Here is a 25,538-nt window from a genome sequence, read left to right on the forward strand (position 1 = left end):
CGCTGGCACATGCTCTGTGATGGCCGCCCCTGCTCTGGGGGCCCACAGCCCTTGTTATATCTGTGACTGCATTTTACAGAGGCTCATCCAAGGTTACACCACCAGTGTTAGGACCTCGGTGTGACTGGGGATTGATTCCATGTGCTAGTAGTTCCTGGGCCAAGAGACCGCCACACTGAGGTGAGTCCCTTTACCTAGCAACTTTGCCAGAGAAAGAGTGGACACAGTCCCAAAGAGCATTGGCATATCTCTTAAGCAAGGTTACCTGGAGAGCGTGGGGGAGTGCAGGTCCCTGGGCCTGGACCCGGAAATGCTGGTTGGGCCTATGGGGTGGGGTTGCTGCAATATGCATTTTCTTTCTTTTTTTTGAGACAGGGTCCCATGTAGCCCAGGCTGGCCTCTAAATTACTATGTAGCCAAGGATGACCTTGAAAGGATGACTCTTTCAGCCTCTAGCTCTTGAGTACTGAGATTATAGACATCTGTCACCATGCCAGGTTGTGTTTTCTTTTCACAATTTTAATTGCTGTATTTTTTTTTTTTTTTTTTTGGTTTTTTTTTCAGGCACCACAGTGTGCGTTAGAAGTCAGAGGACAATCTGAGGAAGTCAGTTTTCTCCACCATATGGATCCTCGGGGTAAAACACTTAGCAGCAAGTGTCTTTCCCTGCTGAGCCATCTTGGTGGCCATGCCAGACTTTCTATGGTTCTGGGGAATGCCGTGCGGGGCTTCATGCGGGTTAGGAAAGCACTCTACCAACCGAATTACATCTGCCAGCTCGGGAACTTGCATTTAACAACCCAGGATAAGGAAAACTGGTCAGGGGACTCTCAGAAAGGGACATGCTGAGTGGCTTGTGCCTCCTGACCAGGCACTTCCCACAGCACCCCCAGAGCCCCACGTGCCCTTCAGACAAAAACCCCAATAAGCTGCACACACTCTCTGTGGTTCTCTGGAAACTAGTTATGACATATGAGCTCACTTAGTGAGTTTTTCAAGTTTCACAGTATCGTTCATCGTTCCTCTAAATAAGCCAGAATTCCCTGTCCTTCCCACAGGGCCTCAGTCTGCAGCAGCTGGCGAGATGGGTTCGCTGGGCTAGGTTCTTTCAACACCACACACGCCTAAAGTCTTCCGATAAGCGCTGAGACTGGACTCCGAGGGGACCATGCCAGCTGTCCATCTGGTCCTAACTAGCCCACGGTCATTTGAGTATTCCTCTTAGCTGTTCTTTGTGTGTGTTACCTGTGTGCACATACAAGTATGCAGAGGCTGGGGACTGACAGCACGTGTTTCTGAGACAGGGTCCTCTCATTAAACCTGGAGTTCATGGGTTTGGCCCGACTGGCTGGCCTCCAGGGCCTTGCTTATCTCTGCCTCCCCAGTACTGGGGTTACGGATGCACACTGCTGCTCCCAGCTTTCTACACTGGTGCTCTGACCCAAACTCAGGTCCTCCTGCTTGTGTGACAAGCCCTTGACAAGCTGAGCCATCTCCCCAGTTCTCACACTAAGCTTTTAAACAAGGTGATGAGAGGTTCAGCAGCATGCGGAATCACTTCCTATTAGGCTTAGCAAGCGGCTGGGGATACAAGCTTTCTGCGAAAGTGAAGTGTACCCTAGGATGGTCTCCTCACTCTCTGGCAAGCACCCCACTCTTAGGCCAGGCCAAGGAGTGGCAAGCAACACAGCAGACAGAATCACTGGCGGCTGGCAGAGGGCTTAACCCTGCCCCCTGCCCCCCACCCCTGGCCCACAAGACTCAAAGACAGTTTCATATCTTAACAAACTTTCCTTTATTAGGTTACTGTTATGAATCATCATAAAATAGAACAGGACAGGAGTTTCAAAACTATACATGCCATGAGGCTTTATGCTGATGGGACAGCAGGGAGGGGTGGCGAGGCCTGGGGACAGAGTGTGGGGGATTCAGGTGAGCCTGGCAATTCACCAGCTTCCATGCTGTACAGCTGGACCAAGACGAGAAGCTGCGATCCGTACAGCTGAATATGATCCCAGTTGAAAACGGGAACAAGTGAAATTTTACAATCTGACAAGGCCCCAAAAGGGAACAAAACAAAACAAACAAAAACCCTCAAAACTTCAAAATATGAAGGGGATAATTTACATTCTTTATCTAGTCTTGGCACCAATTTTGTGCTTTAAAAATTATACTCCACTGGAAGACTGGGAAAAAAGGTACCTACAGCAGCTGCTTAAAACAATTCTTACAAATATATATATGTAAATATATTAAACATTTTCAACATAAAGTCATCTATTGTACCTGTGCAGAATGAGCAGAACTCACACTCGACGGGAGTTGGTTTCTTTCCTTCTTTTTCTTTTTTTTAAAGGACAAGGTTTCACATAGCACTAGGTGGCCACAAACTCACCATGTAGCTGAATTCCTCATCCCCCTGCCTCCACCCCCTGACTTCTGGGATCACGGGTGTTTCACCGTGCCTGATTTTCCTCGGTACGGGGGTGGAACCTGAGCTTCCTGCATGCTAGGCAAGTACTCCACCAACCGGGCTACATTCCCAACTTAGGGAGTTGATTTCAAAGTAAGAGAAAGGGCAGGAGAGCAGGAGCAGGTGCTGGAATGCTCCATGACGGTGCTGCTGGGGACGGGCAGTCATCTCCCTGCTGTCTTAACACCCCACTCCTGAGGCCTGAGGCTGGTGTGGTGGGGTCATGATGAGTGTTGCTCCCTGTGGCTCTTGAGCCTGAGAGGCGCAGGCTTTCATGATGCTCCACTCTGCTCTTGGTCTCTTTCACACTGCTTTGCCTATAGCTTTGGACACTCCACTCAACCAGGCCCAGAGCTCTGAGGATGCCAACAGGAAACACCAGAAAAATCAGGTGTGAAATTCAAAACTCATGGAAGACAAGAGACTCAAACACGTGCAATGGTGTAGGAATGCCCAAGGTACTTGCACAGCCCAATAATTCTCCTTGGGGCCTGCTCTGGTGCTGGTGCAGAGCCCTTTGGAAACTGGGTCGAAGGATCTACACAATGACACACTTATGTCTGTGCACACCAGTTCATATGCTACAGGCATGTCCTGGGAAAAGGGGCAGGTGTGGCACACACATTCCAGGGAGGTGGCAGGGGGCGGGGAGGGAGCAACAGAAGACACCAAGGGAAGTGACCCAACAACGTTTCCTTTCTAAATGGAATAAATAAACGGCCTTTGTTACTGTTTCAAGAATAAATACAGGGCATGGAGCACCAACAGCTGACATTGAAGCCGAGCACTCTTGGCCCAAGGGAGGTCCAACCTGGGGTTCTGCCTCAGTGTCCACGGTATGTGACATCCTGAGCTTCATCTGTGTGCCTTGTCCTGACCATTCCTGCTTTGGGAATCTGCCCTGGAGCTCTGGCATCTCCCACTAATCTCACCTCCCAGGACCCTCAGGTGGCTGCAGACTGTCCGCCAGGTGGGGAGCAGCCCACTCCACGTGAGAGCAGACAGGGGCCCGACAGAGGCTTCCATAGACGTTTATTCTCTGCATCTGGTTCAGGGAAGGGCCTGGACGCTGCTGCTGCTGCTGCTGCTGCTGCTGCTTCAGCCAGTGTTGGGAAGGGAGGAGAGAAGTCCGTTGGCATTGGTCCACCTAGCAGAGGCGGCTGGTAGGATGAGAAGACATGTCTGCCCATGGCTGAAGGTGGGCTTCCATCCCAGGCGCAGGGGTCAGTGGACCCTAACGGCTCGGTGAGTTGGCACCAGGTGGCTGTCGTGTGGCAGTCCTGGGATGTGGGTCACTGGTAGAGGAGGTAGGCCTTGAGGGAGGCAGGTAGTGGCAGAGCGGGGATGGCACCCAGGCGTTCCTTTCCCAGAGCTAGGCGCACCGAACGCCGGCACAGGTCCATGAGTGGCAGGGGTTCCGCTGGGAAAACCAGGAAAAGAGGAGAACCTTAGCAAAGCTCAGGAAACTTCTAGAATAGACAGACAGTGCTTACAACATGTCCAAGGTTAGCACTGAATTGAGTGGATTTTAACCAGCAGATCACTACCAAACGGGATTTTAAATTCTGAACTGTTCTGATGACTGCAGAGAAGGCGCACTGGACCAGACAGGTTCTGAGGCTCACGACTGACAGGGATGCAGTCCTCTCCCAACAGTGATCAGCTGCAATGGAGCAACCAGAGAGGCCACTGCTGTTCTCATTCTCTTTACAGAAAAGGGAACTGAGAGGTAGCATCTAGAAAACTTGCCTAGGCTTGCCCTGCTGAAGAGACGGGGCTGGGACCTGAAGGAGCTGTTCCTGGTCTCCCCGTGGGGTCACTTATGCCCTGTCTGGAAAAAGGTACCTTCAGTGTGAACAGCTCCAGGGCAAATGAGAGTCAGCTCTCAGCACTCCCCCATTCCAGTCACAGGCCCCAGACAGGCTTTGGAGGGGAGGTCCTTGTCTACCACCCAGCTTCTACTTCCAAGAGCCTCTCAGGTACTGTCCTTGCCTTCCTTTTTCTGCAGAGAACATTGAGGAACAGAAAAGGTGCCAAACAGGCTAGGGTAGAGGCTCAGGTCCAGTTCCGGGCACCCTGGGCCTAGCATCCATGGTCTGAGCTACCATACTGCATTGCCCAAGACATATGACAGGGAAACTGGAAATGCCAGCCCAGCTGCAGCTGGAACCCCAAGGGTACTCAAGGCCACCTCCCTGCACTGTCCTAAGAGCAGCCCAGATGTTTCCCAGCCAGAAGAACTCATGACAGAGCTGTCTCAGGTGTCCAGATTAAAGAATGGCTTCCCCTCCCAGCCTCCGAGGCCCCTGTGTTCTGTCCTGCGGAGGCAGCCCTGGCCAGCTGGCATCTCAGAGTTCTTCAGTCTGAAAATTGTTTCTCGCAGGCTTCTCAACACCTTGAGTGTGAGCAGACCCTGCCAACTGGCATCCCCAAAGCAGTCCCTCTCACTCTGCTTGGGACCAGGCACAAATGCACACGTGGAATTGTTCAGTGCCCCCAGATCCTGGGGCTATAAATAGCACAAGCAAATGAACGGTAGCTTAGTCGGCACCCACCCCTTGATGGCAAGTTCTGTTGTGAGCCAAAAAAAAAAAAAAAAAAAAAAAAAAAAAAAAGCTCAGGACGAAAACTTTCCCTCCAAATCTCACTCCACTGAAAAAGTGGGCCCTTTGAAAAATGTGTGCGCTTCTTCTTTTGTGTGTACATGCTCATGTGTGTACAGATGAACATGGTGAGGGACACACATGCATGCGTGTGAATGTGCAAGGCAAAGAACAGCCTTAGCTGACATTCCTCAGGAAAGCCAGCCACCATGGTGCTGCCTGTTCTGAGACAAAGTCACAGCCTGAAGTTCACCAGGCTGGCTGGCCTCAGACATCTGCCTGGTTCTCTGCCTCCCCAGTGCTGGGGTTGCATGTGCACACATCACACCTGGGGCTCAAACTCGGGGCCTCATTCCTGCAAGGCAAGCATTTTCCTGAGCCATTTCCACAATGCTAAAGTGCATTCTTCTGTTAAAATTTTCAGTATTTACCAATATGCCTCAAAACATTAAAAATAACCCCTTTAAGGGCTGGAGATGTAGCCCAGTGGTAGAGCATGTGCTTAGCATGTGCAAGGCCCTGGGTTCAGACCCTATCACCATATAAATAACATTAAACATTACTGAAGATTGGGTTCTATGTCTGAGAGAACATGGAGACTGCCAATGGGTGCAGGATCCTTTGGGGTTAGGAGAATGGTCTGATGCTGACTGTAGTGAAGCTACTGGGTGCTTCAGATGGATGAATTAGAATATGGTACCTAAACTGTACTTTACACCAGCTGTTCCGGAAAAGAACAAAGTGTGTGTGTGTGTGTGTGTGTGTGTGGGTGTGTGTGTGTGGGTGACTCAGTCTAGAGGTGCTTGCCATGAAAGAATGAGGACAGTTCCCAGAGCACATGAAAAAAGTTAGGCATGGCAGCACACACTCAGAATCTCAGTGCTGGGAGGCAGACATGCGAGGATTCCTGGGGCTCACTGACTAGCGAGTCCCAGGTCCCAGAGAGCAAGGTGGAAGGAAGTACTCCAGGAATGATACCTGAGGCTGCCCTCTGGCCTCCACATACATGTGCATATGCACCCACTCACATACATGTGCATATGCACCCACCCACATACATGTGCATATGCACCCACTCACATACATGTGCATATGCACCCACTCACATACACGTGCATATGCACCCACTCACATACATGTGCATATGCACTCACTCACACCCTGCCCACAGAATAAACCTGAGCTGATGGGGTGGCTTAATGTGTAAAAGTGTTTGTTGCACATACTTGATGACCTGAGTATGATTTGGTGGCATGGGTGTGCCAGCACTCACACATGTACACATCACACACACACACACACACACACACACACACACACACACACACACACACACACGGAAAATTGCAGCCATAGCCTCTCAGGAGAGAAACCCAAGCAGTAATGGTTTTGAATGGGAAGCTTTGCAATAGATCCTTTCCTAGACAATGCAGAGTAATCACCTGAGCCTGGAGGCAGGAGGAGAAAGCAAAGGAGTTTCATCCATCCATGGCCAGCTAGACCCTGAAACCAGAAGGCTTAACCGCAGCCTTTGGCCAGCACCTGGCGGCTGTAAGATGGCCCTCCTGCAGGGCAGAGTGGGGACCCTCTGTGTTTCCTCCCCTCTGCTTCGGAATGCCACCATCTGGTGTCACTGGGACAAAGGGCCTGGGGCTGCCCAGCGTAGTCTTCCGGGAGGATGTGGCTCAGCCCCACTTGGGGGGTAGAGGGGCTTCCCCAAGGGCTGGAGGGCAGTTGAAGAAGCACCAGGAATCATGGAATGTGGCCCAAGAGCCTCACCAGCCCAGACGGTATTCCCACCATGTACCCCTTGGCATTGTGAGTTTCAGGCCACCTCACAGATACCCATGAAGAAAGTTTCCAAACCAGAGGACTAGGACTGAAGAAGTCCCTGCGCCAGCTCCCGTGACTCAGGACTGACACTGCAACTGCCACCACCACCGCCACCATGGTGCATGGAGCATGTGCTGTGGACCTGGGAGGACTGGTGCCCCAACCTAGAGATGGGCAGCCCAAGGTCTAAGGACCAAGGACTCTGAAGGGATGCAGTAGACACCTCATTCACCCGTGCAGAAAGCAGGCACACAGGGGGTGGGGTGGGGAGTTTCTGTGAGATGGTCACGAGCTGTGGGGCCTTCCAGGACCAGCTACAGGAAGGGCAGCTAAAGGCTGTGGTGATACGTTAAGGGCTGAAAACATAATCAGAGTGAACCAGGCACTCTGTGAACAAGAACAAACAGGCCCCATTCCCCACCCTCGTAGAAGAAACAGTACACAGAGCTGTGCTCTGCCTGCTTTTCAAAGCCTGGGCAGAGATGAGAATGCATGGATCATGGAAAGAGACATTGTTCCAATTTTAATTAGGCACTACCAGGACCCAGGAAAGTCCCTCCCACTTCAGTACTTCCGGCCAAGAGCTACAGGCTTGCTCCCTGCTCCATCCATAGCCCAAGTGTCCACTGCTGTTCCACTGAGCTGGTGGGTACATGTCCTGTTGGCTGGAGCCTCTGGCCACTTACACTCGTCTCAGGAGGCCGAGGTGGCCACTGATATTGTTTATATGAATGACAGATAAGGTGGGGGCTGAATGTGCAGCAAAGACACCAGGAAGTAAAATAGACACGATTTCCAGGAGCAGAGGGTTGAGGACCTGGAAGAGTCCACATGCCAACTTCTGCATTTCTAAGAGGAACAGCTTCCTAGTGGCCTAGTCAGAGCTGCACAGTCCCAGAGCCCCAAACCTGAGACTCCTGTGGTACTCTGAGAAAAACTTGAGTCAACTGAAGCTTCAAAAGCACCGTTCGAGCTGGGGAGATGGCTTAAGAAAAGCACTTGCTGTGCAAATATGAGGACCGGACTTTGGATTCCCAGGACCCAGTACATGCCAAGTGGACGCGGCAATCTGCCTGTAATTCCAGCCTTGGAAGATAGAGAGACGGGTTCCCCAAGCAAGCTGGCTAGCAAGACTAGCCACATCAGTGAGCTCTGAGTTTGATTGAGAAACCTGCCTCAACGAGTCAGGTGGAAGTTATTGAGGATGCTGCTTCCTGACATCAATCTCAGACTTCCACGGGCACATGCACCCCTGCAATGCACCCCCACTCATGTACCCATGCACATGCCCCCCTACACATGCACCCATGCACATGCACCCCCCTCACAAACACATTCATATGCACAAATGGGAAACAACTGAAAAAAAAAAAAAAAAGGCAAGTGTTGTTTAACCAGTCTATGACTTAAAGGATCAAGTCACACGGAGAGAGGACTCCAGTTCAATGATGGTGCTCACCCCCATGGTACCTGCGGCTGGCCTAAAAGCAGCTGGCAGTGAAAATACTCAACTGACACCTCTCCAAATGATACAGGTGCTCTTGGTCCCTGCCCCCCAAACTCTCAGCACCTGCTGCCCTCGTGAGGCCAGAGTTTCTGAGAGAGGCACTAGAACACCTCTTAGTGGTGTGACACTCTCTGAAGGAAGTCCTGGCAGGGCAGGGTGACGAGTCTCCCCAGAGCATCAGCAGGAGAGGGCGGACACTCACACTGGGAACTGGCCAGGAGTGGAGAGAGGCAGGCGGGGAGGACAGCTACAAACTAAGGGCCAACAGCCAGGCCTGCTGGCGGCAGGGGACTGACGCTCGCCTGGAGCCCCCGCGAGGTCGGAGTCTGCTGACAGCTCCATCTCGGACATCTGGCCTCCTGAACTGTGACAGAATATATCTCTGTTGTTTTAAAGGCCTGGTTCAGGGTAATTTGTTCCGACAGCCCCAGGAAATGAGTATAGCATCCTTCTTCCTCCACCAGGCACCAGGCCTTAACCCTGCTCCACCCACATGACTCCTGGCGAGGTCCTCAACAACTTCTTGTTGCCAAGGCAGCTGTCAGCATTCTTGACCTGTCATTACTTTGTCTTTCTCGAAACTCCTTCTTCCCTTGGCACACAATACCATCTCTTGGGACTCTCTGGACTCATGGCCTGCTTCTCCTGGGCCTCCCCCTCCTAACAGAGTCCAGTGTCAGCCCTCAAGCCTGGCTCTCCATCCCTCTGGGTGCTCTCATCCAGGGTCATGGTGTATTTGTTGTTGTTTTAAGTGTGCTGGGGATGAAACTCAGGGCCTTACGCAAGCTTGCTACCCTTAAGCAACACCCCTAGCCCAAGACCCACTGCTTTCAATGCCATCTATACACGGACGAACTCCCCTGCCAGTCCCTGTGTCTCAAACTCCAGGCTCGTAGGTCCACCTGGATTAACTTCCACCCCACATGTTCCTCCCTACCTACAGTGTTCCCATCTTTCTGACTGCAGCCACATCCTTCAACCTGCTCAGGCCCAACACCTGGAGTCATATCCTTGACATGCTTTCTCATTTCTTAGACACAATCTACTGAGGTGTGCATTCTAGAATACGGCTGCCTCGACCACCTCTGTAGCTCTTGCTTTGCCTCAAGCCCAGTTATCTCTTACCCCACAACTGTCATGGCGCCCACTCGTGCCTATCATCAGTCAAGGGATCCTTGTAAGGCATGAGTCGCCCCTCAACAATGCTCTGAGGTGTCAGTGTAAGCAGGTGATGGCTCCAACACATGCCAACTCTTCCTACTCTACCCTGGCAGCAGGGATAATGATAACATGCCACCCTCAGATGTCCTGCTCAGCATCCAAGGAAATGGCCATATTTATGTTCCTATCTGCGTCTTCCAAAGTCAACCACATACAGCCAGGACTATGGGAAATGGGAGGCCAAGGGTCTTGGCATTGTCTGGCACTCAGTTAAGCTGAAGAGAGCCTGGAGTGTGTATCACTGACCAGGAAGTAACTTGATGTGACATTCTATGTCTATCTGGATCTTAGCTGCCATGACAGATGTCTGAGTGAGGCCAGTTTCCAACAGCTTATTCCCATCCTCACACTCGCACCCAACCTCTTTAGACTTTTCCAGTAGGGCTGGAGTTCTGGATTGAAGGAAAAAGAAAAGGCGAGCATTCATCTTTCTCTGCTTCCCGACTATGGATGTAATATGACTAGCTGTCTCATACCTTCCCCACATGATGGATGTAGCCCTCAGACTGCGAGCCAAAGCAACCCTTCCTTCCTTCCTTCCTTCCTTCCTTCGTTTCACTTGTCAGGTATTTTATCTTTCCACCTGATGCAGAGCAGAGTACCATCTGTTCACCGGACATGTGTCTAGGCCTCTAGGATGCCACTGATGAAAATGCCATATGAGCCACACACAGCTGGCCAAGGGCAAACACACCCCAGGCCCCTCTTGACTGCTATGGATCGGTATGCTGTATGGGAGCTGGGATACAAGGAAACCATGCAAATTCTCAGGGCTCATGAAAATATTGGCAGGCCTGTTCCCGAATGACACGGTTAGGTAAATCGCATGGAGCCCAGATCTGGTGTCTGGGAGACAACAGGAGCCCCAGCAATCCTCCCATCTGTCAGTCTGCAGTGAAGGAGCATAACGCCCCCTGGGGCATTACTGACCACTCCTCTGCAGGGAGGAGGGAGGCAGGCCCAGAGCCAGGGTTCCCTGAGAACCTAAACCAGGACACTTGGATCCAGGAGTCCCAATCTCCACCCATCCCTGCAAATTTGGTTGTGGACTTACGCCACTTATTCCTGTAACAGACCCACAGAACTTGCTCTGCTAGTTCCCTGGTCTAGGCCTGAGATGACTTCCGCAGGGAGGCTCCCTTCTAGGGGCACACTCGGCCACATGTGCCAGGAGTGCCATACCCTTTGTGTTGGGCTGCCCAGGGAATGGAGCAGGCAGGGACTCTGCAAGTGCAGATGCCTCCACCCAACATGGGTTCCTCGTCATCGTCCAGGAAAAGCCTGGGTAGAACATGGAAAGGAAAAGGAAGAGGCTTCTGGAAGATTCAGGAGTTAACTCATGTGTCTGACTACTCTCACATTCCAGTGTCTTCCAAAGACTGATTTGAGAGAGGGGTGAGGCAGACTTAGGGATCCTGCAGGGTCGGAGATGACAGGATAGTCCAGGTCTGTCTCCTGACATCAGTGAGAGCCACACCTATCACTATGGGGCTAGGATTTAGAGTGCCAGTGTTTTAAAACAGCCATGGGTGGTTGGGGCTTTCTGGCTCATCCCCTCCTGGAGATGGAACACGCAGACCACAGGAGACACCCCTGTAGGAAATGAACTCCCAGAGAGTGGCTGGCATGGGGTGGATGGTTCTGGAACACAGCTCCCATTTGCACTCTTGCTGGGCAGTCACGGGCCTGCACCTGCCACCAGCATTTCAGCACAGAGAACGGCCACACCCCTTCCCAAAGGGCAGGCAGAGTCAGCGCTGACTCAGCAGAGCCCCCATTCTAAGACCAAGCAAGTCTTTCTCAAGACTATAGTGCAAAGGAGTGTCGCACTCTGAGAGACGAAGACTCAGAATCTGGACAGAATTGATAAAGGTCCCTGACTTTTACTATCTAAGAAGCCAGGAGCATCCCCAAGGCTACAAAGCTCATTCGGTGACATTGGCTACTGTGCTAGAATATGGTCAACTACAGCTAAAGGCTAGAAGCATGTCAATCAGAGAATAAGAAGAACTATTCATTCATTCATTTATCTGCTTATTACTCCATCACCCACCCATCCATCCATCTACCCACCCACCCACCCAGCCACCCACCTACTCACCCACCCATCCATCACCCATCCATCCATCTAGCCAGTCACCCATCCACTCATCCACCCACCCATCCATCCACCCACCCACCCACCCACCCATCCATCCATCCATCCGCTATACATGAAGCACTGCCAGGGATTCCAGCAGGCTCTGGACAGAATTTCTCATTTAGCCAGGTAGAGGTCAAGAATGATGAGGTAGTTTGAATGAATTTGGCCTCCATAATTTGATAGAAAGTGGTACTATTAGGAGGTGTGGCTTTGTTGGAGGAAGTGTGTCACTGTAGGGGCAGGCTTTGAGGTTTCCTATGCTCACGATACCGTCCATTGTCTCAGTTGACTTCAAGATGTAGGACTCTCAGCGATTTACTCCAGCACCACATCTGCCTGCACACTACCATGCTTCCCACCATGATGATAATGGACTGAACCTCTGAAACTGTAAGCCACCCCAATTAAATGTTTCCTTTAAAAGAGTTGCTGTGGTCATGGTGTCTCTTCCCATCAATAGAAACCCTAACTAAGACACACAGCCTGTATGGATACAAACACTGGGCTATCTCCTTAAAGACATTTTAAATCTAGTAACTCCACAAACTAGCCAGGGCCCTAGGGATGTGAACGACAACGCTGCTTTAGACAAAGCAGGGAACACTTACGATCAAGTCCGTTCAAGTAGCGCATGCGGATCTCACAGTGGCCCCAGACGGCACTCACTACAGGATACAGTTTTTTACCCTTGAGTCCCCGAAAAGCCACTCCCATGTACTGTCCATCCACAATGAAACTCAGGGTCCCATCATCCATGTCCAGGGCCACAAGAAAGGAGTCAGGGACAATGAATGTCTCGTCCGGCTCCAAAAAGGCTGGGTACGTTTTACTTGGCTGGTTCTTGCCATCATGGTAGAGACGGTTGCGCCCCAAGTCCCAGCCCCAGGACTCGTGGTTATTCCCTACGAGGGTTGTGTACCCAACAGAGTGCAGAGGGGCATCCGCTGTGGCCACCCCCACCACAGCATGTGTGCCTCGTTGCCTCATGGCCCATGTGATCTGCCACACATGCAGTCCACGTGTGTACCCAATTTTGCCCCTGATAGCGTCTGTGCTCTGGGCCACCGGATGCCGGTGAAAGATCAATTTGTCATCTTCTTTCACGAAGACATTGAGCGAACGGTCATTATTGTTCCAGGAGTGGAGCAGCTGGACATCATAGGACACGGGGGGCATGTCGAGCAGCAGGTCCAGCCGGGTGGGCTTGCAATAATCCAGACCCTGGAGCTCCTGCTTCAGAGGTCGGTATGTGGGGTCCCGCATGTCCACAGTCTTGATCCCTCCCGTGACCTTCTGACCCATGTTGACCTTTGGTTTCACCTTTTCAATGACTCCCAAGGCAAACTCATCAATCTTGGGGCCTTGATTCCAGATTTCTAATCAGGGCCAGACAGAATTCCTAAGGAAGGTTGCTAGGCGATCTCCGAAGGTTGTGAAGCATTCAGTATTGCCTAGTGGATGGAAAGAAAAACAGGATTGTGGGTGAGAGGGGTGCAGTAGCAGGGGAAGGATTAAAGAGGAACACAGAGCTATACACACCAATAGGTCTCAGCAGCTTGGAACCCTGGCACAGAATGAAACGTCCTCGTCCCTGTGGCTACACTGTCACAAAGGTAAAGGGGCCATCTGCCCCATGGTCTGTGTGGAGAGGCAGAGGTGGGCTTGGGGACTGAGAACTTTTCTCAGTGTGCTGGGTCAGTCTGAGACATAGGAGATGCCATTTGGGCTTGTTGGTGGTGTTTCACAGTCAAAAGGCCAAGGTGGCAGCACAGACCCTGGAGGAAGCCTCAACTCAGTGACACCTTGGTCAGAATGAAGGGATGCACACCACTTTGCTTCCCTGCACAGAATCCGGACCACAGCACAGGCAGATGGAGATGCCGAGCCCAGCTGTCCCTCTTCTTCTCCAGCACAGTCACCTCTGACAGTCATGACACCAAGTCGCCCCAGGGAGGAAATCCTGATCTAGACAGCAGTTCAACTCAGGAACTGCAAGCACACTCAGCCAGGCTCTGAGGCCCAGAGGTCTGTACCCTACCTGGACTGGAGCCATCAAAAGGCTTTCTTCAAGGACCCTGGCTGGGCCTTGGATTCAGAAGGACACGGAAGGGGCAAGGCTCACCCACTAACCCACACGTGGTTCTGGGCTAACTTGCAGATAATCAACTGCTTTGTTAGAAGGAACCCTTCACAGAAGACAATGTTCCTCCTTGAGTCTTCCTGCTACAGCATGGTAGGAGGGAGGCCTAACCCCACACTGCTTCTTTCCGCTCTGGCTTCCCCATCTCCAGGATCTGTTAGAGGATGGGGAAGAGGGACCAGAGGGGAGACCTCACTACATCTGTCTACTTGATCTCCAGTGGTGACAGAGAGGAGGAGAAGGAGGAGGCCAAGAGTCGGGTTGACAACACTCCCCGACCTGTCCCTCCCTGCCCAGCTTTGGGTCAGGGAAAACAGAAAAGCATTTGCACTCCTCATGAGCAGGTGCTCTCTGCCACCCAAACCTGGAATGCTGAAAAGATGGCTCAGTGGGTAAAGGGGCCTGCCTCACAAGCGTGAGCCAGAGTTCAGATCCTCAGAACCCACATAGAAGCTGGGTGTGTGTGGCAGCCCACCTATGGTCCCAGTGCACCTGGGGGTGGACACAGGCTCTCTCCAGAGCAGGCTGGCTAGACAGACTAGCTAAAGTAGTAAATTCAGTGAAAGATCCTTCCCTCAACATGTAAGATGGAGAGGTGAAAAAGACACCCAGTGCCGTCCTCCAGCCTTCACGCACATGTACACACACACATGTACACACACACACACACACACACACACACACACACACACACACGCTACACATATATTTAAAAACCCACAAAACCCTTCTTGGACTTAAGAAGGGACTTTTGGCTCCCCACTTTGAAGACAGTCTCCTATGATCAACAGGATAATGAGGAAGGTAGCTTCCTGGCTACATAATCTAACAGAATGAGCATCAGTGAAGATGGGTGGAGGACACTGAGTGTTGGTTGCTGGGAAACAGGGTCATGCTGATGAAGGGAACGTGAAGGAATCTAGTGTGAGAAGGCTGCAGAGTGCCAGGCTCAGGGACAGCTGGGGACTAGGAAGCAATGGTCTCCCCTTTAGTGAGCACAGGTCCAGGAAGTGGGACAGGTCTGCAATGGGACCAACGTAAGCTACTGTCCTCTTGGCTGGGAAAAGACCACCATGAAAATGATGTCTTCTGGGTGGAAAGGTCTCCTGGAGGTTCAGTTCCAGGGGAAGGATCTAAGTAGGAGCATGTACCCAATGCCCTTATCCTGTGGTCAGGTCATACCTTCCTTCTTGGTGCCAGAGAGAGCACATGGCATGCCCTCCACCCCAGCCCCCAATCCCAAAGATACAGGGATCTCTACAGAGACAAGGGAGGACTGCTGCACCCAAATCTGCATAGACCTGAGGTGTCCCTTTGCAGCTGAGGACTGCACCAGTTCCACAAAGCCCTGTGGATACTGTGACCCTAAATTCTGGATGTCTAGGCACAACAATCCTAGTTTCTCTCATCTTTCTTTGTGATACTGAGGATTAAACCTAAAGCTGTGTAGCTGAGCGTGATGGTGCATACCTTTGATCCTAGGACTTGGGAAACAAGGGCAGGTGGATCTCTGTGAGTTTGAGGCCAGCCTGGTCTACAAAACAAGTTCCAGGACAGCCAGGGCTACACAGAGAAACCCTGTCTCAAAACAAAACAAAACAAAACAAAACAAAACAAAACAAAACAAAACAAAACAAACAACAAACCCTAAAGCTGTGTACATGCTAGGCAAGAACTCTACCACTGAACTCCATCACTCGCCCTTTTAAAAACTTACTGTTTTGACCCAGGGCCTCACGTTGCTGGCTCAATCACTCATCTGTGGTTTTGCTTCAAGCCCTTTGAGTTACTATGCTGACTTTCCTCAGTGACAGAGCTGGAATAAACCTTTACTCACCTAAATTGCTTCTGGTCAGAGTGTTTTATCACAGCAGGCAGAAATCAGATGAAAACAACCAGAAACCAGCAAATTTTCTGTGTAAAGGCTCCATGCTAATTGTCTTGGGCTTTATGGACCAGACTACAGCTATTCAACTTCACCATCACAGCACAAAAGCACCCATGAAAGGCATGCAAACTGATGTTCGTGGCTGCATTCCAATAAAACTTTATGTATAAAAACAGGCCAGCCCACAGCCTGCCAGTCCTCAAGCTAGATTATGGCTCCCACTCTATCTCCACTGAATGAAGCTTTGTGAAGGCTGAAGCAGGCAAGCATGAAGCAAATATGACAATGGATCTCTTGGTAGCCTTAGAAAGAACAATCAAAAAAAGCGACCTGAGAGCAGAGCGTCCAATATCTGCCCAGGTCAGTCCCACACGCTCTTCTAGTTCTGAGATGTTACCAAGGGCCTGCATAGGGTCTAGTGAATCCACTAACACCCACACTGTACTGAGCTGTAGGAAGGTGAGAGCCTCAGGCATGGAACGGCTGTGAAGGGTGGGTGTGAGGAGGAGGAGCTGGAGAGAGGGTTAGCACAGGTTAAAGTATCCACAGTATTGTGAAACGACTCTCTCAGAAGGGCAGGCTAGAGGACATGGTCCAAGCCCTCTCTTGTGTATGTGCCACCATCCCATCATCTGCGTCACCTTCTGAGTGGTCAGTTGCTATGGCAATCCTAAAGTCACTCTTGACTCATCTTTCCTGTGTGTCCAGGTTGTTGGCTGAAGATGACACTGTCCTATTGTCCATAGCTAGCCACCTCCTAGCCTATGCAAAGGTGCCAAGGCCATCCAGCTCCCCTCCCTTCATCCACTTTAAAGTTGCCCGTGCAGGGAGCTAGAAAGATGGCTCAAAGGTTCAAAGTACATCCTGCTCTTGCAGAGGACCCAAGTTCCATTTCCAGCGCCCATGCCAGGTGGTTCACACGGACTGTAGCGCCAGCTCCAGGAAACCTGGTACCTTTGGTCTCCATGAGGACTTGCATTCATGTGCACATTCCCCATCCCACACACATACACATCATTTTTTTTTTTTTTTTGGAGACAGAGTTTCTCTTGTGTAGCTTTGGAGCCTTTCCTGGAACTCACTCTGTAGCCTAGGCTGGCCTTGAACTCACAGAGATCTGCCTGCCTCTGCCTCCTGAGTGCTGGGATTAAAGGTGTGCACCACCATCGCCCGGCTCACATACACATAATTTTAAAAATAAATCGTTTTTAAAAACACCCCATGCAGACGTACCCTTCCATTCTCACCTTTCCCTGGGCTGTGGCCTGGAGGGTGTGTCCCCAAGCCTGTCTCCAAGGCTCCCGAACTCACTCAGGATGACCGTGCCTTGTACATACCATCTAAGATTCACCCTTGGTTTTTCCAAGTTTCCCATTCGCTCATCTCTAACAGGAGTGCCATCTGTGTGTCACATGCTTTTCTGAAATTCAGTGGAGACCATGTCCTAGAGAGGACCTGGCACAACTGGCATATTCCTTTTGATGTTCTAGAATGTGCTCATTCACTGGACAAAGATCACTGTGAGTCGATCTTCCTGGTTACCACCCCTGGCTCAACAGATGAGCACTGCCTCTGGCCATGACCCAGGCACTGGGATGCCATCCTACAGAAGACCAAGATGAGGGACTCTAACTTAGCCGGAGGTCAGTGAACTTGTTTTGTGAATGGTCAGATAGTAAGTATTTTAGGCTTTTCAGACAGTGTGTAAATAAATGGGTGTGTCTATATCCCAAAAAACTTTAAGAAAACAGAGAGCTGGATTTAGCCCATGGGCACAGTTTGCCAACTGACCCCTCTTATAAAGCTGTGACAAACTGCTGACCTGCTCCCCAAAATACCTGGACATGGAGCTCAGGATGGGGTGGGTGTATGTCATCCATGGGTGCTGAGGGAAGGGAACCTGGGTGGGTCTGCACAGCTGTGGCTAACAATGGACCAGACAGGCTTCACTGAGCCGGAAGGAGTCCAGCAGTGGGGACTATTGGTAGGAAGTGGGGACCAGTACAGGTACTGGCTCTAGGCCTCCCCCGTTTCCTGCTGTTATAGAAACAAAGCAGAGGCCCAGGCTTTACAGGGTCCAAAGGTGCCATATGAGTGCCAGGGCCTGAGGTTACCAAGGGAGCAGATGGCAAAGCTCTAAGAGGTGGGAGGACTCAGCCCTCATCCCTACCCAGGAGATGCCAAACCCAGAAGGGTGGGAAGCAGGGGGTTTGTGTTTTCTTGTAGGCTGAAAGTAGACAGCGGAGAGCTGACAGGGCTGGACTGCCATCACCCTGCTCCACCAGTCACAACATCCACGGACGCCTGCATAGACAGGATGCCTGCAGAGACAGATGCCTGCATAGACAGATGCCTGCAGAGACAGGCATCCATGCCTGCACACACATGGGCACCATTGAGTGTAGTGATGCCAGTGGTCAGTGAGGCTGAGGAGCAGGAAGCTGGTGGCTCCTACTGAGTCCCTTAGCAGTTCTCATGCTCAGAATGTAAACTCTGGTATTCACTACCATGTCCCTCCACACAGCACCTGCCGGCCACTCTCATGGCTAGTCAACTCCCAAACAAAGTCCTAGTTAGCACCTCTCTTACCCTACCAAGGCTCCTACTCTGGCCATCCCAAATAATGGACACATCCCACTGTGCTTAGTACCCAGGACTGCACCCACCAGTTGTCATAAATTATAGTGTTGGTAATTCCCAAGGACCAGGGACACTCCTCAGAGAGAGATGAAGAGGAGACATACAATGTTGTTATCCCCATCACAGCTCCCATGAGGCAGGACAACTATCCCAGCCAAGAAACTGTGTACACAGGTGTACATATGTGCGCTGTGGATGATTGTTAGATAAATAAAACACTGACTGGCCAGTAGCCAGGCAGGAAGTATAGGTGGGACTAGCAGAGAGGAGAATTGTGGGAAGTGGAAGGCTGAGGCAGAGAGACGTTGCCAGCCGCCCATGATGAGAAGCAACATGTTACCATACCGGTAAGCCACAAGCTATGTGGCAACTTATAGATGAATAGAAATGGGTTAATTTAAGATATATAAACAGTTAGCAAGAAGCCTGCCACGGTCATGTAGTTTATAAATAATATGTCTCTGTGTGTTTACTTTGTTGGGTCTGAGTGGCTTCGGGACTGGCGGGTGAGAGAGATTTGTCCTGACTGTGGGCCAGGCAGGACCAGAAAAACTCTAGCTACATATGTGCACGTACGTGTGTGTGTGTGTGTGTGTGTGTGTGTGTGTGTGTGTGTGTGTGTGTGTGTGTGTGTGTGAGAGAGAGAGAGAGAGAGAGAGAGACAGACAGAGACAGAGAGACAGAGAGAGAGAGCACTAGCTCTCTAACTACAGATCTGTTACTCTTATTGGGCAGCAGGGAACAAACATGTCCAGTTATTCCCCATCAATGTTTTTCTCCAGGTAAAATCAGATTAAAGATCAACCAAGGAAAAACACCATCAAAGGGAGAGCAGATTGCTTATGAGAGAGAGAAAGCATATTCTTTGCACAATAGACTGAGGGCTCCATGAGTCACAAAAGAGAACTATCTTTCCTCTGGAGTCTGAGTTCTTGTTCCAGAGTCAAGACCAGTGACAGGGACTGTGTGACAGAAAAGCCACCTGGATAATTACTCAGGAAATGCCATGTGAGCCGCTTCACAGGTCATAGCAGGCCACCCCTCCCCCACCCCCCCAATGCTACTTGCTCTCTTGTTAGGGATGTGGGGCTGAATTTAAGCACACGGAAGAGAAGGCTTTGGGCCCGGGGTAGACCCCATGGCTCTGTATGGGTGGTATGTCCTGGGGGACCTCAGTCTTTCCATAGTTCTGACCTTTCTGCTCCTCATATCCCGGCTCAAACCATGCTCCACTACGCACAGTACTGGTCACAGCCTGGGAATGGCAGAGACCTTATCCCCAATATCAAAGCCAAGCACGTGTTGGGACCTTCCTCTCTGGCTGGAGGGTGGGGTGGGTAGAGACGCACAGAAGGGAACTGACACACAGAGTCAGGACCAAGGCAAGCAAGAGCAAAGACATTTGCACGCTAGCTAGGTACTGGTCCTGTGAGCTGATATGCAACTCTGACTGGCGAGGTCACACACACAACACATGCACACTCATACTTGCCAGTTTATACACACAGAGGCCAGTTTACATGCGCACACACACACACACACACACACACACAGAGGCCCTTTTACATACATACATACATACATACATACATACATACATACATACACAGAGAGGCCCTTTTACACACACACACACACACACACACACACACACACACCACACCACTTGTCTGATTCTGTACTTCTTTACATTAGCGTGAACCAGATCAGAGATGTAGCAGCTGAGGGTGTGTGTGTGTGTGTGTGTGTGTGTGTGTGTGTGTGTGGTGTGTGTGTGTGTGTGTGTGTGTGTGTCTGCATCCACTAGACCACACTAAACCCTGTGGTTTGCATTTCTTCCGCCTTTCTCTAAGGAGAACTCCCACCCCTCCCCCTACTTCTGCCATACAGAGTTGGGGTCATCGCTCAGTTCAGGTTCAATGTGACAGGCAACACTGGTTAGGAGCAAAAGCTTTCAATCCAGACTCCCCATCACCTGCTGTAAGATCAGGTGGCCTGGGACACCAGGAGCCCACCAAAGGTGCCATCTGTAATAGACTTTCAAACGCACGGCTTGGCTCTAACGAGATGTGAACTTCCTGAAGCTTTGGCTTCCCATGGGCAGCCTTCTGTTCTCTTAGTCAAGGGCCCCTTGTGTTATCCAAGACATCATGGAGGACAGAAGAGCTTGGCAGGAAATTATCAGCTAGTGTGATGAACGTCTGTCTCAAACAGGACAGCCTTCTCAGCAGGGGTTGTGTGGTGTGGCATGCCTCCAACCAGGTGTCTAATACTCTTTCGGGAGTCTCATCTGTGAGACCCTCCCCCCCACACCAGGCCTAAACCTAAGAGTCCTCAGATGAAGACATTTGACACAACATAAGATCCATTTCATCCATACCGGGCAATGTGACAGGCTGAGCAGCCCTGAGAATGAGGCAGCTTGGGACAGGCTGCAAAAATGGACCATGAGGCTGCTCCAAAGCAGATCACAGAAACATGCAGCGTGTGTTCCCATCTCCAAAGGAATAGAATTTAGTCTCTCCACGCATGTGTGTCTGTTTGCGGGCATAGAGAAATACCCAGAAGAATAAACACCAAATATTTTACAGTAGCCACCCTGGGGTGCAGTGCTAGGAAAAACAGGGCATGTTCATTTTAGACACTTTGAGGTCCACGATTGACAGGACAGCAGAGTCAAGGCTAAGAACGCTGGTCAAGCTCTGGGGCCGTCCCAAAGAAAACCATTGTCTTTGCCATCGATTCTCCAGAGTGCCGCTTGCACTCTTTCTACATCACCACCTTACTCTGTCCACTGAAAACCGGGCAGCTGTCTACGGCCACTGCCCCAACACAACTCATGTATCCTACAATTCAGCCAGGTGGGCTCTACGCAAGTCCTGCCCCTGTCACAGGCCTCATCTTGCTGTTTCATAAAACCCACGGCTGCTCCGGCCTCAACAGACCGACTCTAGAGAGCAGGAAGGGGAAGAGGAAGAACGGGGAGAGGGACATCCAAGACAACAACTTTCAGCTCTTGGCTCCGGCAGGATTTCCGAACTTGCCAGCATTGACCGGGAACCCTATCATGTCCCTTTAGGGAATGGTACAACCCTTCAGACCTCACCTTTCCCCAAAGCGCTTTCAACGACTTGGCTCAAGAGTGCTACCTCTACTAAAAATTAGCCTCTAACTGTAGGAGGCACTGCCAAGGTGACTGGGGGTGGTGGTGGATGGGAGCAGACAAAAGAGGGCCACCAGGGAGTCAGCAGACACACGGCCACCCCCTGAAGCTTGGTTCACCCTCACTACCTCTGACCCCAGAACAGTAAAACCATTGTTTTGACACAAGATGGAGAAAGAATGAAATTCAGGATGTGGAACAAGGTGACCTATTTATAAAGCCTCCTTTCACCTGAAGATCAAACAGGCTCCCTCCCTGCCGTGGCCTCCCTGCCTCACACATCAGTGGTTGCAGCCCAGGGTTTTGCAAGAGCAATCTGCCTGGGGCACAACAGCCTGTTATTATATTACAGTGTGGCCTCTGCAGGCTGGCTGGGCCACTGTCTGACCGCCTGCCCCAGGGTGACCTGCCGGTAGGGTTCACTGCTTCCTCCAGCCTTCTGAACGCAGGCTGGAGGATGGGTTGGGTGGTGGGAGCGCTCAGGGCGTGCACAAGCAGCTGGGCCACAGAACAAAGGTACCATCCTCATTTGGACTCCTGCCTTTGGTTGTAATTTCCCACTCCACCCAATCACCCGCTTGAGAGGACTTCTCAGGCAAGGATATAGAACCATCAGAGAGTATCGGGCCCTTCTGGGAAGTTCTGATAGGCAGTTCTGACAGGCGATTTTGGAAAGAAAATCCCACATAGTCCAGAGCTCTAGCCTCTGGCCTCAAAAGAGCAAAAATGCACCTGCCACAAACACCTACGGAAGGCTCCAGATTACTCACGGCACTTTCAGAAAGGGCTCAAAGCAGTTGCACCGTGCCCCTGGGAAACCAGTAGACATTCATATAGAGACCAAAAATTAAAATAACAGTTAGCTGTAGTCAGGTCAGAGCTGGAGGGCTAGTCTGCGACTCACCCAGAGAGGCTCCGCTGCAGGAGGGGCATGTGCACCTTTAATGGCAGCGGGAATAGACTAGACCCTGGGCTATTGATCCACATGGCCTAGGGAAGTCAGCCATGGACTGGGCTGCTGCTGCTGGTGAAAAGGAGCTGAGTACCTCCAACAGCAGCATCAGAGGAGCAGGGAGAACTGCTGAAGGAGCCCACAGAGAAAGCCCGGCTGCTCTTACCAGCTCCTGAGGAAGGCAGGGGATAGGGTGCTGGAGGCAGGTGCCTGCAGCCCCCAAGTGGGCTGGGTGGCTCCAACGAGCCTATACTCTTGTGAGAAGGCTCTCCAGGGCAACAACCCCTGGGCTCCCTTTTGCCAGACTCTCCACCAGGCTGGCTCCAGGGCTGCCTGATCTGAGACGAGGCTAGCACAGGTCTGAGATAGGCTGCAGGCCTACAGCAAAGCAAAACTCAACTTTTGGGGCCTAAGGCCTAGACAGGATCAGGCGACACCTTGATCTCTTCTCATAGAGAAGGTTGATTCTAGAAGTGGACCTCAGGAGAAATCTGTCCACAGGTCCAAGGGTCTAGTGCCCAGCCATGAGCAAGTGAGAGGGACCTGGGGTGCACTTGTCCCATTCTGCAGATCCAGATAGGTACCCTCAAACTACCTAGGGATGTACAAGGAGGAAGAAGCATGGCATTTTTTATTTCAGCACACAATATGCAGCTCCAGCTCCAGAAGACGGCATCTGGCACATAGGAGAAGCGTCAAACATGTAATGCCCTGTCTCCTCCTGTCTCTCATTACTAAGGGATCCCTAAAAATAAGGAACATGAAAGTCAAGTGCAGGGGTTCATGGGAAGTCACAGGTCCATGGTTCGCAGAGATAACTCCAGTTGCCCAGCTCTCAAGAAGGTGTCTCAGAGGGAAGACAGAAGAGCCCGAGTCCCTGAACAGGGCATACAAAAAGCAGGGAGGCTGAAGGCCTCCTCACATAACATCCTCTTAAGTCTCCCTCAATTCAGTCAGTCATATAAACCCCTTAGATCAAAAGCAGCAGCAGCAGCAGCAGCAGCAGCAGCAGCAGCAGCAGCAGCAGCAGCAATCACCCCCGAAATATTCGGAAGGGGAAGAGGCTGTACGGTTGCTCCCTGTAACTGCGTTTCCGAGAGTGGTTCTCAGAGTGAGGTAGCGGCAGTGGTAGACCCTGGGAACTGTATATGTTCCTGGTTCTCCCAAATGCTGGGATTAAAGGTGTGCGTGCACCATCAAACCTAGATCCCCAGTCCATATAAATGCACTATGATTTGCAGGTACGTATGCATGTATTCAAGTGTGTAAGTTTGCGCGTACATGTTTGTGTGTGCAGGGAGGGTCTCTCACTGAACCTGGAGCTCACTGATCTGACTAGTGTAGCCAGTTTGTAGAAGGAGTCCTCTGTCTTCATCTCCCATGCACTGGGGTTACAGGGAGTAACTCCGATCCGTAGCCCTCATGCACTTGCGTAGCAAGCACTTTATCCACCATCTCCCCACCCCTTCACTTCCCAGAAACCTCTTCTTCTACCTTAATATAAACTATTTCAAATGTCACATGTAAGGAGTCATGAGATCTGTATACTTGTCTTCTGGACCATCCTAGAGTGCAGACACAATGATGGTCATTTACAGCCAAAGGTCAAACCACGTTCAGCACAGGGGTTGTTTTTCCCAGTCTTATCTTAGCTCTTGCAGCAGTTTTATGTGTTAATGGTTGTATAACTAGTCCTTTGTGGACCCTTATCACATCTGAGTGACACCTAGGTTCTTTGTAAGGATGGTCACATATGGGGTTAAGATTTTCTCTTTAACAGTGTGACCCGGAAGTACTTCCTTTAGCTCACCCTCAAGGCTTTGGCTCTCGGAACCCCTACTTTACTGTCATTTTTTGTATAAGACACTAAAGATGCCTCTGACCTGCCTCTAGGCTTCCTGGTCTCTGCACCTCATCGTGGTAGGCTCAGGGTGCTGGAGAGTTTCTGCTGAGCTAGTCTGTCAAACAGACTTCTGATGGACTGCTGCCAATAAACTTGTGAAGAGGTCTAAAAGGAACCAGGTAGCAGCCCCAGCACCAGTCCCTGGGTGGGATTTCACAGAACTCAACAGGAGGCCTAGGAGAGGCAAGTCTGGGGCTCTCAAGACAGTGGGGAAGCAAGGACTTCTCAAGGTCCTATAGCCTCCAGGAACTTCTTACCTGCCCTGGCCTTCCTGCTCCCGGCCCATTAGCCTGGAAAGTCCTATGATCTCTAGAGGGGAGGCCCAGTAAGTCACAGGTGGCAAGTGAATGAATCCTGCGCTTCAGATAAGGCTTGGGGAGGAATTCTCATGCACCAGCTTATCGTGTGCAGGAAAGAGCAAGGAGGGAGAAAACGACCTCTTACCCAGGGCCTGGACAGACTATTCTTCACCTGTCAAAAACGCTGTTGGCAAGGTGCCAGCACACACCTGTAATCCCAGCACTCAGAGAAGGAAGCAGGAGGATTGTGAGTTGGAGGCCAGCCTGGGCTACACAGCAAGTCGGCCATATCTCAACAAGCCAAAGGAACAGCACAGCTGTCGTTCACTGGCAATTCAATAGAAAAGGACCGGGATGCGGAGTCCCACCGTGTCCAGCAGCGGGCTTCTGGGTCGCCCTTCCTTTCAAATTTCATCTTGTTGTTTGTTATTGTTGCAAAAGGCAACAATGGTCCCAAGTGCCCATCAACAGATGACGTGATTTACTAAACTAACTGCAGTTCACGATACGGAACACTATTCAGCCATGAAAGGAACAGTGTCCTGGTATATGTTATCCTGTGGCTGGAACTTGAAAACGTGATGCCAAGTGAAAGAAGCCAGACACAAAAGGTCACACAGTCTATGGTTCCATCTTACAGAATGACTAGAACAGAAGAATCCATACAGACCAAAGCAGACTGCTAGAGGTCAGTAAATGTTTGGGGACTAAGTGTGTGTGTGTGTGTGTGTGTGTGTGTGTGTGTGTGTGTGTACCAGATGCCACTGAATTGT

General features: G+C 51.0%; 1 protein-coding gene across 4 annotated transcripts in view; it reads right to left on the minus strand.

The window, feature by feature from the left end:
• Positions 1-1,780: 1,780 nt before the first annotated feature.
• Positions 1,781-25,538, minus strand: part of Spsb1 (splA/ryanodine receptor domain and SOCS box containing 1) — a 63,852-nt gene continuing 40,094 nt past the window's right edge. Inside the window, exons 1-3 of one of the 4 annotated variants that reach the window (XM_059255406.1) lie at positions 17,146-17,294; positions 12,389-13,231; positions 1,781-3,893 (exon numbers count right to left, since the gene is read on the minus strand). In XM_059255406.1, the coding sequence (XP_059111389.1) occupies positions 3,766-3,893; positions 12,389-13,082 (822 nt within the window). In that variant the 5' untranslated portion in view covers positions 13,083-13,231; positions 17,146-17,294 and the 3' untranslated portion in view covers positions 1,781-3,765. Of the gene's footprint in view, positions 3,894-12,388; positions 13,232-17,055; positions 17,295-25,538 lie in introns of those variants that run through there. The other 3 variants (XM_059255405.1, XR_009377725.1, XM_059255407.1) reach the window with 3 other exon arrangements.

Source organism: Peromyscus eremicus, chromosome 2 (assembly GCF_949786415.1).
Source record: "Peromyscus eremicus chromosome 2, PerEre_H2_v1, whole genome shotgun sequence".
NCBI lineage: Eukaryota > Metazoa > Chordata > Mammalia > Rodentia > Cricetidae > Peromyscus > Peromyscus eremicus.